This window comes from Cherax quadricarinatus, chromosome 75, assembly GCF_038502225.1.
Source record: "Cherax quadricarinatus isolate ZL_2023a chromosome 75, ASM3850222v1, whole genome shotgun sequence".
In the NCBI taxonomy this organism is placed as follows: domain Eukaryota; kingdom Metazoa; phylum Arthropoda; class Malacostraca; order Decapoda; family Parastacidae; genus Cherax; species Cherax quadricarinatus.
The window spans coordinates 21,669,386-21,684,944 of NC_091366.1; the positions used below are offsets into that span (position 1 = coordinate 21,669,386).

Here is a 15,559-nt window from a genome sequence, read left to right on the forward strand (position 1 = left end):
GAAATGAAAAGCAAGCATAATATAAGAAGTTCCTGGAGAGGTGACTAATGAACAGAGAAATTGTTATTTTAGTGTCAGGAATGTCTTCATTATTTATTTTGGACCCTATTTTGAAAATGGTCTTTCTTGAATTTCGTGTGAAACTGGAAAAATTAGTACAGTTTAACGATCTGACCACGTTTACTGTAGTAGTTGAAATAGGTAAATGGGCAACCGTTGTATTTTCTTGAGTAGTTGAAATAGGTAAATGGGCACTCAATTGATAGAATGAAAGCAGTTCTAATGTCATAGCTTTGAGTTTGGTCGACTGGAACACTGGAATTGGCCCAAATTAGGGCTGAAAAGAGGCAAAATCACTGATAAGTAAATATAGCATTACTAAATTTGTGAGAGCGTAATTCCAAAAGTTTTCCTTCAAATTTTGTGCTTTTGGTTTCATTACTTTTGGTAAAAGATTCTCTATCATTTCATAAGAAAAAAAAAATTGGGGGGGAAAAATCTTTGACCCTGAGAGCAGGTTTGAGAGCAGGGGTCACAACCTTTCCTAACAGTACCTCTTGCACACTCCTACAACACACTAGTCTCTGACCTTTGTATATTCCTTCTTTAGCACAATTCACCCTGCAGTGCTCTATGACCTTTTCAGGTTTAGCACTTTGATTATATTACTGCTTCTCCTCACTCAACAACAGAGTTCCGTTCCTAAGACCATGTCAGTATACAAATTTATCACTAAGTGAGGAGCATAATATGACAGTGGGTTTGTGTCAACCATGTTTGATATTGTTTTAATGTCATCTTTGCTCCATTTATTACATTTCTGGTATATTTTTAAATGCTTATGTAGTAGTGTACTGTATATTGTAATAAGCAGAATAAAGGTAATCAGCTCTAATATACATTATTTAGGTATGCATACTGGTCAGAGAGCCCATCGTAAGTCTGAGGCGTCGGTAAACGAGTACGTCGCTAAGTGAGGAAAGGCTGTATTAATATTATTATTCTCCAAGAATATAATAAAAATTAAAGATGTTTGTGTTGAAGTCATATTGTTTACTCAGTTATTAGTTAACATAATTATTATATACAACTTGTGATTTATCTTGATTTTTACAGATAAACATTTAAGTGACAATTTTATTTAGTGTAGCATGTGACAATAGAGAAAACAGTCTTTTTTAGTTGAGTATGTTGTGTTGGTAATTGTGGAATATTGTGCTATACTGACTCAAGTTTCTATTGCAGAAGTATTTTGTGGAAGACTACCAGGTTGTGTCTTGCCAGACACTATATCTTCAGTACTTCAAGAAGCACCAGTGTAAGTGTCTTGAACAACAACTGATATTGCAGAAGTATTTTGTGGAAGACTACCAGGTTGTGTCTTGCCAGACACTATATCTTCAGTACTTCAAGAAGCACCAGTGTAAGTGTCTTGAACAACAACTGATATTGCGGAAGTATTTTGTGGAGGACTACCAGGTTGTGTCTTGCCAGACATTATATCTTCAGTACTTCAAGAAAGGCAAAAGCTGTTCTTGTGAATTTTTAACTAGCTATTACTAATTAAAAAATTTTGCTTTTGAAATTGGGAATTCTAAAAATACATGGCAGTTAATTCTTTGAGGGTTCGTTTTGTAGTTCTATGACTTTTAAGCCGGGGTCCAAGCTGTAGTACTGCAACATGAGCTCAGCTTACTCAGATAAGCTGTGAACAGTAAATTTGGGCCTAAATATGAGAGAATGAATCTCTGTGGTAAGTGTACACCATATAAAACAAAGCCTGCAGCAGGCAGTGCATAATGAGAAAAAAAAGTGCAACTGTGTTTTTGGATTAAAACAGCAAATTTATGGTGTATTTTTATGTGTTTTTTATAGTAGCATTCACTGTTTCTTGGTCTCATTTGATAGAATAGAAGATGTATTACAGAAATGACTTTGATGGATTTTAGTACAGAAAATAACTTGAAATTGAGTTCAGAGTTGTGGAAATGTTCTGTTTTTGCTGATATTAGAGGATAAACAATCACATCACGTGTCCAATACACATCAGCTGGTGGGTTTAATGTGTGCTGCTGAATGCACTGATATTATTTATTTAATTATTACAATATTGAATAACAGTAACTTTTCTATTTTTTAGTGTGCATAAAAATAATTTGTGAATAAAAAATCAAAATGAAATTCATCTGTAAAGCCTACAAATGTAACTAATATGTACTAGAAATGTTAGTTTAATGCCAGGTTGCCTGTACTGATTATTCTGGACCCTATTTTGAAATTGGAAAATTTTGAATTTTGTGTGAAATTGGCCATATTTCCAATTTCCAATCACTTTATTGGGAAGTTGAAATAGTTGAATTGGGCAATTTTATGTGCTTAATAGATAATATGGAACACATACTAGTGAAATAGCTAAGAATTTGGTGTAATGGAACTATGTAATTGGCCAAAAACATGACTCAAAGTGGGCAAAATTGCTAATGCATAAATATTTCTGACACACCAAAATTTGCAGGAGTATAACTTCATCAATTCTTTATAAAATTATGTACTTTTTATTTTATTACATTATTAATACATTCTCTATGATTTCCTAAGACCCTGTGGGGAATTTTCAGACTGGGGGTCTGAACCCTCAAAGGGTCAATAAAAGAATACAAAAAAATTTGTTTAAACACAAGAGCAAATAATAATAATATTAATAATAATAATAATATTGTTGAGTGTCTCTGCAGTGTTCTAGTACATACATTAATGTTTTAACACAAAACAAAAATTATGATAGTGTTTTAACAATATGAACTTTATTAGTGCTCATAAGTAGGAAAAGTTTTTCCTAAATAAATCTTAACATGGGAATATGTTCATAAGGAAAACCATGTGTTCAGTGTCCAAAATTGTTAAAAATATCATGAAATAGACATGTGTGTACATAAGGAAGATTAACTATACCACTGTTGTATGACTAAAATATTTTTAATGAAATACCTTCATTTAAAAAATATGGAAAAACATAAAGAACATAAACCATATGAATGTTCTGAGTGTCTGAAATGTTTTAGTCAAAAAATTCATCTTGTGTCACATGTGAGAGTACATACAGGAGAGAAACCATATCAATGTTCTGAGTGTTTGAAATGTTTTAGTCAAAAAAGTAATCTTGTGAAACACATGAGAGTACATACAGGAGATAAACCACATGAATGTTCTGAGTGTCTGAAATGTTTTAGTGAAAAAAGTAATCTTGTGAAACACATGAGAGTACATACAGGAGATAAACCATATGAATGTTCTGAGTGTCTGAAATGTTTTAGTGAAAAAAGCAGTCTTGTGAAACACATGAGAGTACATACAGGAGATAAACTATATGAATGTTCTGAGTGTCTGAAATGTTTTAATGTAAAAAGCAGTCTTGTGAAACATATGAGAGTGCATACAGGAGATAAACCATATCAATGTTCTGAGTGTCTGAAATGTTTTAGTGAAAAAAGTAATCTTACGACACATGTGAGAGTACATACAGGAGATAAACCATATGAATGTTCTGAGTGTCTGAAATGTTTTAGTGATAAAAGCAGTCTTGTGAAACATATGAAAGTGCATACAGGAGATAAACCATATCAATGTTCTGAGTGTCTGAAATGTTTTAATGTAAAAAGCAGTCTTGTGAAACATATGAGAGTGCATACAGGAGATAAACCATATCAATGTTCTGAGTGTCTGAAATGTTTTAGTGAAAAAAGTAAACTTACGACACATGTGAGAGTACATACAGGAGATAAACCATATGAATGTTCTGAGTGTCTGAAATGTTTTAGTGATAAAAGCAGTCTTGTGAAGCATATGAAAGTGCATACAGGAGATAAACCATATCAATGTTCTGAGTGTCTGAAATGTTTTAGTGAAAAAAGTATTCTTAGGACACATGTGAGAGTACATGCAGGAGATAAACCATATCAATGTTCTGAGTGTCTGAAATGTTTTAGTCGAAAAAGCCATCTTGTGACACACATGAGAGTACATACAGGAGATAAACCATACCAATGTTCTGAATGTCTGAAGAGTTTCAGTGTAAAAAGCAGTCTTGTGACACATATGAGAGTACATACATGAGATAAACCATACCAATGTTCTGAATGTCTGAAGAGTTTCAATGTAAAAAGCAGTCTTGTGACACATATGAGAGTACATACAGAAAATAAACCATATCAATGTTTTGAGTGTCTGAAATGTTTTAATGTGAAAAGCCATCTTGTGACACACATGAGAGTTCACCTTAAGTTTACCTGGAGAGAGTTCTGGGGGTCAACGCCCCCGCAGCCCAGTCTGTGACCAGGCCTCCTGGTGGATCAGAGCCTGATCAACCAGGCTGTTACTGCTGGCTGCATGCAATCCAACATACGAGCCACAGCTCGGCTCGTCAGTTGCCGACTTTAGGTGCTTGTCCAGTGCCTGCTTGAAGACAGCCAGGGGTCTATTAGTAATCCCCCTTATGTATGCTGGGAGGCAGTTGAACAGTCTTGGGCCCCTGACACTTATTGTATTGTCTCTTAACGTGCTAGTGATACCCCTGCTTTTCATTGGAGGGATGTTGCATCATCTGCTGAGTCTTTTGCTTTCGTTGTTAGTGATTTTCATGTGCAAGTTTGGTACTAGTCCCTCTAGGATTTTCCAGGTGTATATAATCATGTATCTCTCCCGCCTGCATTCCAGGGAGTACAGGTTCAGGAACTTCAAGTGCTCCCAGTAATTGAGGTGTTTTATCTCCGTTATATGCGCCATGAAGGTTCTCTGTACATTTTCTAGGTCAGCAATTTCACCTGCCTTAAAAGGTGCTGTTAGTGTGCAGCAATATTCCTGCCTAGATAGAACAAGCAACCTGAAGAGTGTCATCATGGACTTGGCATCCCTAGTTTTGAAGGTTCTCATTATCCATCCTGTCATTTTTCTAGCAGATGTGATTGATACAGTGTTATGGTCCTTGAATGTGAGATCCTCCAACATGATCACTCCCAGGTCTTTGACGTTGGTTTTTCGCTCTATTTTGTGGCTGGAATTTGTTTTGTACTCTGATGAAGTTTTAATTTCCTCATGTTCACCATATCAGAGTACAGTGGACCCTCAACCAGCGATATTAATCCGTTCCTGAGAGCTCATCGTTAGTCAAAATAATCGTTAGTCAAGTTAATTTTCCCCATAAGAAATAATGGAAATCAAATTAATCTGTGCAAGACACCCAAAAGTATTGAAAAAAAAAAAATTTTACCACATGAAATATTAATTTTAATACACACAAACTGAAGATTACATGCACAGTTACATGACACTTACTTTTATTGAAGATCTGGTGATGATTGATGGGATGGGAGGAGGGGAGAGTGTTATCTTCTTATTGTTTAGAAGGGGAATCCCCTTCCATTAGCACTTGAGGCAGCAAGTCTTTTTCTGGGGTTACTTCCCTTGTTCTTTTAATGCCACTGGGACCAGCTTCAGAGTCACTGGACTTCTGTCGCACAACATATCTGTCCATAGAGGCCTGTACCTCTCGTTCCTTTATGACTTTCCTAAAGTGGTTCACAACATTGTCAGTGTACAAGTTGCCAACACGGCTTGCAGTAGCTGTGTCAGGGTGATTACCATCCATAAAGCTTTGCACTTTAAGCCACATTGCACAGATTTCCTTAATCTTAGAAGTAGGCAACTTCTTCAATTTCTCTCTCCCCTCCTCCGAAGCAGTTTCCTCAGGTCTGCCCTCTTGCTGTTCAAGATGATCTAGCAGCTCATCAGTGGTTAGTTCTTCACTCTCCTCCACCACCAACTCTTCCACATCCTCCCCACTAACCTCCAACCCCAAGGACTTCCCCAATGCCACAATGGATTCCTCAACTGGCATAGGATTCTCAGGGTTAGCCTCAAACCCTTCAAAATCCCTTTTGTCTACACATTCTGGCCACAGTTTTTTCCAAGCAGAGTTCAATGTCCTCTTAGTCACTTCCTCCCAAGCCTTACCTATAATGTTTACACAATTGAGGAGGGTAAAATGATCTTTCTAAAACTCTCTTAGAGTCAGTTGAGTTTCTGAGGTCACTACAAAACACCTTTCAAACATAGCTTTTGTGTACAGTTTCTTGAAGTTGGAAATAACCTGCTGGTCCATGAGCTGCAGGAGAGGAGTGGTATTAGGAGGCAAAAACTTCACCTTAATGAAGCTCATGCCCCTAGAAAGTCTCTCTGCCACATCTGTAGGATGACCAAGGGGCATTATCTAATACCAGGAGGCACTTAAGGTCTAATTTCTTTTCAATTAGGTAATTTTTCACATTGGGGGCAAATGCATGGTGTAACCAGTCATAGAAAAAGTCCCTAGTGACCCATGCCTTACTGTTTTCCCTCCACAGCACACACAAATTAGCCTTGAGGACATTGTTTTTCCTGAACACTCTGGGGGTTTCAGAGTGATACACCAATAAAGGCTTCACTTTGCAATTACCACTAGCATTGGTACACATCAACAAAGTAAGCCTGTCTTTCATAGGCTTATGTCCTGGGAGTGCCTTTTCCTCCTGAGTAATGTACGTCCTGCTTGGCATTTTCTTCCAAAACAGGCCTGTTTCGTCACAATTAAACACTTGTTCAGGTTTCAGTCCTTCACTGTCTATGTACTCCTTGAAGTCCTGCACATATTTTTCAGCCGATTTGTGGTCCGAACTGGCAGCCTCACCATGCCTTATCACACTATGAATGCCACTACGCTTCTTAAATCTCTCAAACCAACCTTTGCTGGCCTTAAATTCACTCATATCACTAGTTGCTGGCATTTTTTTAATTAAATCGTCATGCAACTTCCTAGCCTTTTCACATATGATCGCTTGAGAGATGCTGTCTCCTGCTATCTGTTTCTCGTTTATCCACACCAATAACAGTCTCTCAATATCTTCGAGTACTTGCGATCTCAGTTTCGAAAACATAGTTGCACCTTTGGCAAGAACAGCTTCCTTGATTGCCGTTTTCTTGCCCACAATAGTAGCGATGGTTGATTGGGGTTTATTATACAACCTGACCAGCTCAGAGATACGCACTCCACTTTCATATTTATCGATGATCTCTTTCTTCATCTCCATAGTAATTCTCACTCTTTTTGCTGTAGGGTTGGCACTAGAAGCTTTCTTGGGGCCCATGGTGACTTATTTTGCAGGTGCAATCACTAAAAAGGCTGTGATAATATGAAATGTTCCAGTTGTATGTTTGGAAGCGACCGCGGTGGCTGGCTGGCTTGTAAACACTGGCACAAAAGGGACAAGTGAGGCGCGCTCAGGCCAAAGTGGACGCGTATGGTACGGAACAAATAGAACTGGTTGGGTTTTTAAGAACTAGTCAAGGCAAAATTTTTGCGTTTAAATGAATCGCTAGTCAGATTTATCGTTAATCGATGCCATCGCTGGTTGAGGGCCCACTGTAATTGAAATTTCTCATCGTTGAACTTCATATTGTTTTCTGAAGCCCATTGAAAGATTTGGTTGACATCTGCCTGGAGCCTTGCAGTGTCTGCAATGGAAGACACTGTCATGCAGATTCGGGTGTCATCTGCAAAGGAAGACATGGTGCTGTGGCTGACATCCTTGTCTATGTCAGATATGACGATGAGAAACAAGATGGTAGTGAGTACTGTGCCTTGTGGAACAGAGCTTTTCACCATAGCTGCCTCAGACTTTACTCTTTTGACTACTACTCTTTGTGTTCTGTTTGGGAGGAAATTATAGATCCATCTACCAACTTTTCCTGTTATTCCTTTAGCACGCATTTTGTGTCCTATTACGCGATGGTCACACTTGTCGAAGGCTTTTGCAAAGTCTGTATATATTATATCTGCATTCTTTTTGTCTTCTAGTGCATCTAGGACCTTGTCGTAGTGATCCAGTAATTGGGACAGACAGGGGTGACCTGCTCCAAACCTATGTTGCCCTGGGTTGTGTAATTGATGGGTATCTAGATGGAAGGTGATCTTGCTTCCTAGGACCCTTTCAAAGATTTTTATATGGGATGTTAGTGCTATCGGTCTGTAGTTCTTTGCTATTGCTTTACTGCCCCCTTTGTGGAGTGGGGCTATGTCTGTTGTTTTTAGTAACTGTGGGACGACCCCAGTGTACATGCTTCCTCTCCGATAGTAAAAGCTCGTGATAGGGGCTTCTTGCAGTTCTTGATGAACATGTAGTTCCCTGAGTCTGGCCCTGGGGCAGAGTGCATGGGCATGTCATTTATCGCCTGTTCAAAGTCATTTGGCATCAGGATAACATCAGATAGGCTTGTGTTTACTAAATTCTGTGGCTCTCTCATAAAAAATTTATTTTGATCTTCGACTCTCAGTCTGGTTAGAGACTTGCTGAAAACTGAGTCATATTGGGACTTAAGTAGTTCATTTATTTCCTTGCTGTCATCTGTGTAGGACCCATCTTGTTCAAGTAGGGGCCCATTACTGGATGTTGTTCTTGACTTTGATTTGGCATAATAAAAGAAATACTTTGGGTTTCTTTCGATTTCATTTATGGCTTTTAGCTCTTCCCGTGATTCCTGACTCCTATAAGATTCCTTTAGCGACTCCCTACGTATTTCAGATATATTGGCCTCTTTTAGCCGCTCTGTTATTCTTTTCCATCACCTGTAAAGCGAGCGCCTGTCTCTTTCTATTTTACATCTACTCCTCCTTTTTCTTAAAGGAATAATCCTTGAGCATACATTGAGTGCCACCTAGTTAATCTGCTCTAGGCATAAGTTGGGGTCTGTGTTGCTTAGTCTATCTTCCCAGCTTATATCATTTAGGACTTGGTTTACTTGGTCCCACTTTATGTTCTTGTTATTGAAGTTGAATTTGGTGAAGGCTCCATATCAATGTTCTGAGTGTCTGAAATGTTTTAATCAAAAAAGCAATCATGTGAAACATACACAAGTTCATTCAAGAGATAAAACATGTTAGTGTTTAACCCTTTCAGGGTCCGTCCCGTAGATCTACGGCTTTTTGGTTAGTGTCCAAACCGTAGATCTACGCCAAAATTCTAGCGCCGTCAAATTTAGCGCAAAAGCACTCATAGGCCTACATGTGAGAGAATGGATCTGCGCCGTGGGTGTGCGCCGTAAACAAAAAATCTAGGCGCCTGCATAGCATTGTGGGAACGCCGGCTCATTCACCCTTGTTCACCATGCCTCGTCGCAAGTCAGCTCTCACTCCCCGGAAAATTGGGACTCTCCTCTTCCTGTCTGATAGTTCTGACACTGATGGAAGTGGAAATGAAGACGAATTCTACGGCTTTGATAAGTTAGTGACCGAAAATAATGACCAGGATATCGATAATAGTGCAGAAAACCCCGACGATCCTCGACCTTCTACCTCTGGTGTGGGCACTCGTGACTCACGGTCGGGTGTTCCTAAACGTAAGAGAAAACTAATATTTTCCCGTGGCCAGGCCTCTGACTTCAGTAATGACGATGATTCTGATGTGGATTGTGATTTTATTGCGCTCGACGATCATTCCAGTAGTGATAGTGAGGAAACATATTCACCAGTGAAGCGTCGGTATGTTCGCCGCCGCATGCGCTCGGGTAGTGTACCCTATGCTGTGCCCAGGGGATGGAGTACATCCCGGAGTACATCCCGGAGTACATCCCGTGGCCCTACACCCGTTTTAGGTAGTGATAGTGAGGATGATGTGGCTACACTTGGCATGGATGGGCCACAGGCATCAGCGGATGGTGTTAGTGGTGCTGGTGGTGGTAGTGGCACCGCCATGCGTGACTCACTGTGCCACGCGGGGACCCACACTGCTGACTCGTCAGTTCAAGGACAAAGCGGAGCGTCAGCCACCAGCCTGCCACAACCACAACCACCCGTACAACCAGCCTATGATGTCCAGTATCCACCAGCAAACCGTATCTGGGATTGGCAGCAAAATCCCAATTTTGTTCCCAACCCTCACCACTTTGATGACTCTCAAAGTGGAATTCTACCTATCTGTCCCCTTGGAACCACGGCCAATGAACTGGAATTCTTTGAATTATTCTTTGACCAGCCATTGATGGAAATTATTGTCAGGGAAAGTAATAAGTATTTTCAGTACACCATGGCAAATACGATCTTATCACCACAGTCAGGACTACACAGGTGGAAAGAGACGACTGTTTCAGAAATGTATTTGCTTTTTGCAACAATAATGCTTATGCCTCACGTCTATAAGCATAATATAAAAGCCTACTGGTCCACAGATCGGCTAATTTGTACCCCATCCTTCAGTGAAATAATACCAGTGAACAGGTTTATCTTACTGTTACGTATGTTGCACTTCTCTGACAAAACCAGGCCTGACAGAAGTGACAGGTTATACAAGATTAGAAATGTTTTCATGTATCTCAAACAAAAGTTCAGGATATACTTTTATCCATTCAAGAATCTTGTAATTGACGAGTCTTTGATTTTGTTCAAAGGTAGACTGTCATTCAAGCAGTATATACCGAGCAAGAGGAACTGCTTTGGTATAAAATTGTTTGTACTCTGTGATTGTGACAGTGGCCTGGTGTTGGATATTGTTGTATACACGGGTAGTAAAACATTGAAAGATACCAAGATGTTATTGGGTATCTCAGGTGACGTAGTGAGAAACATGATGGCACCTTATCTTGGTAAGGGCCATACATTATATACCAATAACTGGTACACAAGCCCATTACTCAGTGATTTCATGCGAGTGAACAAGACAGATGTGTGTGGCACAGTGCGTTCTAATCGTAAACATATGCCCAGGCTCAATGCAGGTGTTCGTGGTGATGACGTGCAGGTGTTTACTGCCAATGACATCATGGCATTACGGTGGCATGACAAACGAGATGTCACATTGTTGACAACCATTCACCATAATGAAATGCAAGACAGTGGCAAAGTTGATCGAGTGATTAATGAACGTATTCGAAAACCAGTGTCAGTGATTGATTATACACAAATCATGCGCTTGGTTGACAAGTGTGACATGCAGATTGGTTTTGTTGACTGTGTTCGTAAGAGTTACAAGTGGTACATGAAACTTTTCTTCCATCTCATGGACATTTCAATGCTGAATGCATATAATATGTACCAAATAAAGACTGGTAACAGACCACCGTATGGTGAATTTTGTTTGTCTGTTGTCAGACAACTCATAATGAAGTACCAGGTAACAACACCTGTAATACAACATGGTCCTCGAATTCATGACAATATACCCAAGCGTTTGAGGAGAGAAGGTGATCATTTCATAATACAGCTTCCTTCAACTCAAAAGAAATTTGCTCAGAAGAGATGCATTGTCTGTGCACAAACAAAACGATGGCAACAAAGACGCAAAGACACTCGGTTTATGTGTGAGGAATGTAAGGTGCCTCTGTGCATGGTGCCTTGTTTCAAGGAGTTCCACAAGCTCCAGCAGTTCTAAAACCATGTCCAGTGATTGTAAATATGTAAATATATGATAGAACATTAGTATTATACAATATTTGTGCATGTTTATTGTAATAAACAACAGTGGTAAACAGTAATATGATAATAACTTTAGTGCGGTTATTGTGTTCAATACAGTGAGTTTATATATATCAATTATGTACAGTATTGGTCTCTCAGGCCCCAAATGTTAGTAGGAATAGAAAAAAATTGGAAAAGAAAAGAAAAAACAACTAAAACAACAAAATAATATAATACGCGTATGTGGAATTCGTCGATGTTGCCGCCACCACATCATTTTCTATAAACTTCTTGGCACTGTATCTCGGTAAGTACTGATCAGATTCTAATTTTTTTTGTTTTATTACCTTCACAAAAATATGCTCTTTAACCCTTTCAGGGTCCAAGGCCAAAATCTGAAGTCACGCACCAGTGTCCAAGGAATTTTGAAAAAAAAAAATTATTTTTTCTTACAGAATTAAAGAGCATATTTTTGTGAAGGTAATAAAACAAAAAAAATTAGAATCTGATCAGTACTTACCGAGATACAGTGCCAAGAAGTTTGTAGAAAATGATGTGGTGGCGGCAACATCGACGAATTCCACATACGCGTATTATATTATTTTGTTTTTTTTGTTGTTTTTTCTTTTCTTTTCCAATTTTTTTCTATTCCTACTAACATTTGGGGCCTGAGAGACCAATACTGTATATAATGTATATATATATACTCACTGTATTGAACACAATAACCGCACTAAAGTTATTATCATATTATTGTTTACCACTGTTGTTTATTACAATAAACATGCACAAATATTGTATAATACTAATGTTCTATCATATATTTACATATTTACAATCACTGGACATGGTTTTAGAACTGCTGGAGCTTGTGGAACTCCTTGAAACAAGGCACCATGCACAGAGGCACCTTACATTCCTCACACATAAACCGAGTGTCTTTGCGTCTTTGTTGCCGTCGTTTTGTTTGTGCACAGACAATGCATCTCTTCTGAGCAAATTTCTTTTGAGTTGAAGGAAGCTGTATTATGAAATGATCACCTTCTCTCCTCAAACGCTTGGGTATATTGTGATGAATTCGAGGACCATGTTGTATTGCAGGTGTTGTTACCTGGTACTTCATTATGAGTTGTCTGACAACAGACAAACAAAATTCACCATACGGTGGTCTGTTACCAGTCTTTATTTGGTACATATTATATGCATTCAGCATTGAAATGTCCATGAGATGGAAGAAAAGTTTCATGTACCACTTGTAACTCTTACGAACACAGTCAACAAAACCAATCTGCATGTCACACTTGTCAACCAAGCGCATGTTTTGTGTATAATCAATCACTGTCACTGGTTTTCGAATACGTTCATTAGTCACTCGATCAACTTTGCCACTGTCTTGCATTTCATTACGGTGAATGGTTGTCAACAATGTGACATCTCGTTTGTCATGCCACCGTAATGCCATGATGTCATTGGCAGTAAACACCTGCACGTCATCACCACAAACACCTGCGTTGAGCCTGGGCATATGTTTATGATTAGAACGCACTGTGCCACACACATCTGTCTTGTTCACTCGCATGAAATCACTGAGTAATGGGCTTGTGTACCAGTTATCGGTATATAATGTATGGCCCTTACCAAGATATGGTGCCATCATGTTTCTCACTACGTCACCTGATATACCCAATAACATCTTGGTATCTTTCAATGTTTTACTACCCGTGTATACAACAATATCCAACACCAGGCCACTGTCACAATCACAGAGTACAAACAATTTTATACCAAAGCGGTTCCTCTTGCTCGGTATATACTGCTTGAATGACAGTCTACCTTTGAACAAAATCAAAGACTCGTCAATTACAAGATTCTTGAATGGATAAAAGTATATCCTGAACTTTTGTTTGAGATACATGAAAACATTTCTAATCTTGTATAACCTGTCACTTCTGTCAGGCCTGGTTTTGTCAGAGAAGTGCAACATACGTAACAGTAAGATAAACCTGTTCACTGGTATTATTTCACTGAAGGATTGGGTACAAATTAGCCGATCTGTGGACCAGTATGCTTTTATATTATGCTTATAGACGTGAGGCATAAGCATTATTGTTGCAAAAAGCAAATACATTTCTGCAACAGTCGTCTCTTTCCACCTGTGTAGTCTTGACTGTGGTGATAAGATCGTATTTGCCATGGTGTACTGAAAATACTTATTACTTTCCCTGACAATAATTTCCATCAATGGCTGGTCAAAGAATAATTCAAAGAATTCTAGTTCATTGGCCGTGGTTCCAAGGGGACAGGTAGGTAGAATTCCACTTTGAGAGTCATCAAAGTGGTGAGGGCTGGGAACAAAATTGGGATTTTGCTGCCAATCCCAGATACGGTTTGCTGGTGGATACTGGACATCATAGGCTGGTTGTACGGGTGGTTGTGGCAGGCTGGTGGGTGACGCTCCGCTTTGTCCTTGAACTGACGAGTCAGCAGCGTGGGTCCCCGCGTGGTGCAGCGAGTCACGCATGGCGGTGCCACTACCACCACCAGCCCCACTAACACCATCCACTGATGTCTGTGGCCCATCCATGCCAAGTGTAGCCACATCATCCTCACTATCACTACCTAAAACGGGTGTAGGGCCACGGGATGTACTCCGGGATGTACTCCGTCCCCTGGACACAGCATAGGGTACACTACCCGAGCGCATGCGGCGGCGAACATACCGACGCTTCACTGGTGAATATGTTTCCTCACTATCACTACTCGAATGATCGTCGAGCGCAATAAAATCACAATCCACGTCAGAATCATCGTCATTACTGAAGTCAGAGGCCAGGCCACGGGAAAATATTAGTTTTCTCTTACGTTTAGGAACACCCGACCGTGAGTCACGAGTGCCCACACCAGAGGTAGAAGGTCGAGGATCGTCGGGGTTTTCTGCACTATTATCGATATCCTGGTCATTCTTTTCGGTCACTAACTGATCAAAGCCGTAGAATTCGTCTTCATTTCCACTTCCATCAGTGTCAGAACTATCAGATAGGAAGAGGAGAGTCCCAATTTTCCGGGGAGTGAGAGCTGACTTGCGACGAGGCATGGTGAACAAGGGTGACTGAGCCAGCGTTCCCACAATGCTATGCAGGCGCCTAGATTTTTTGTTTACGGCGCACACCCACGGCGCAGACCCATTCTCTCATATGTAGGCCTATGAGCGCTTTCGCGCTAAATTTGACGGCGCTAGAATTTTGGCGTAGATCTACAGTTTGGACACTCACCGACCAGCCGTAGATCTACGGGACGGACCCTGAAAGGGTTAATTCTGTAAGAATTTCTTGGACACTGGTGCGTGACTTCAGATTTCGGCCTTGGACCCTGAAAGGGTTAATGTTTCAGAAATATTTTAGTTATAAACTCATCAGAATATATGACATGGATATACCATAACAGTGTTGAGAGTGAAATATGTTAATGAAATGTAAGTCTTATAAATCATGAGTTCATAGAGGAGATAAGTTGAATTAATGTTCAGAATATCTTATATATTTTATAAAAAGATAAGTCTTGTGTTCTCATGAGAGCTAATATACAGTATAATCAATAAATACATATGGAAAATACTGTAAGGTTAAGTCTGTAATCTGTGTACTTCAGTAACCAAGAATTCTGCAGTGAAATGTTCAGTGAACAACAGTAGTTAAATATTCAGTCAACAACAGTTGTAAAATATTCAGTGAACAACAGTACTGAAATATTCAGTCAACAACAGTAGTGAAATATTCAGTGAACAACAGTAGTTAAATATTCAGTCAACAACAGTAGTGAAATATTCAGTCAACAACAGTAGTGAAATATTCAGTCAACAACAGTAGTGAAATATTCAGTGAACAACAGTAGTGAAATAGTGAACAACAGTAGTGAAATATTCAGTGAACAACAGTAGTGAAATAGTGAACAACTGTAGTGAAATATTCAGTGAACAACAGTAGTGAAATAGTCAGTGAACAACTGTAGTGAAATATTCAGTGAACAACAGTAATGAAATATTCAGTGAACAACAGTAGTGAAATATTCAGTGAACAACAG

At 39.3% G+C, this 15,559-nt stretch overlaps 2 protein-coding genes across 2 annotated transcripts in view; both read left to right on the plus strand.

The window, feature by feature from the left end:
• The first annotated feature begins 384 nt into the window (after window positions 1–384).
• The window catches only part of LOC128691939 (uncharacterized), a 36,237-nt gene continuing 21,062 nt past the window's right edge, over window positions 385–15,559 (plus strand). Inside the window, exon 1 of the mRNA XM_070101100.1 lies at window positions 385–1,423. The gene's annotated coding sequence lies outside the window, so the exon portion shown is untranslated. The remainder of the gene's footprint in view (window positions 1,424–15,559) is intronic.
• LOC138854943 (zinc finger protein 84-like) lies at window positions 1,417–9,155 on the plus strand. Its single transcript, XM_070101089.1, has one exon. It carries the CDS (start codon window positions 2,962–2,964, stop codon window positions 4,111–4,113), a length of 1,152 nt encoding a protein of 383 aa, XP_069957190.1. The 5' UTR covers window positions 1,417–2,961; the 3' UTR covers window positions 4,114–9,155.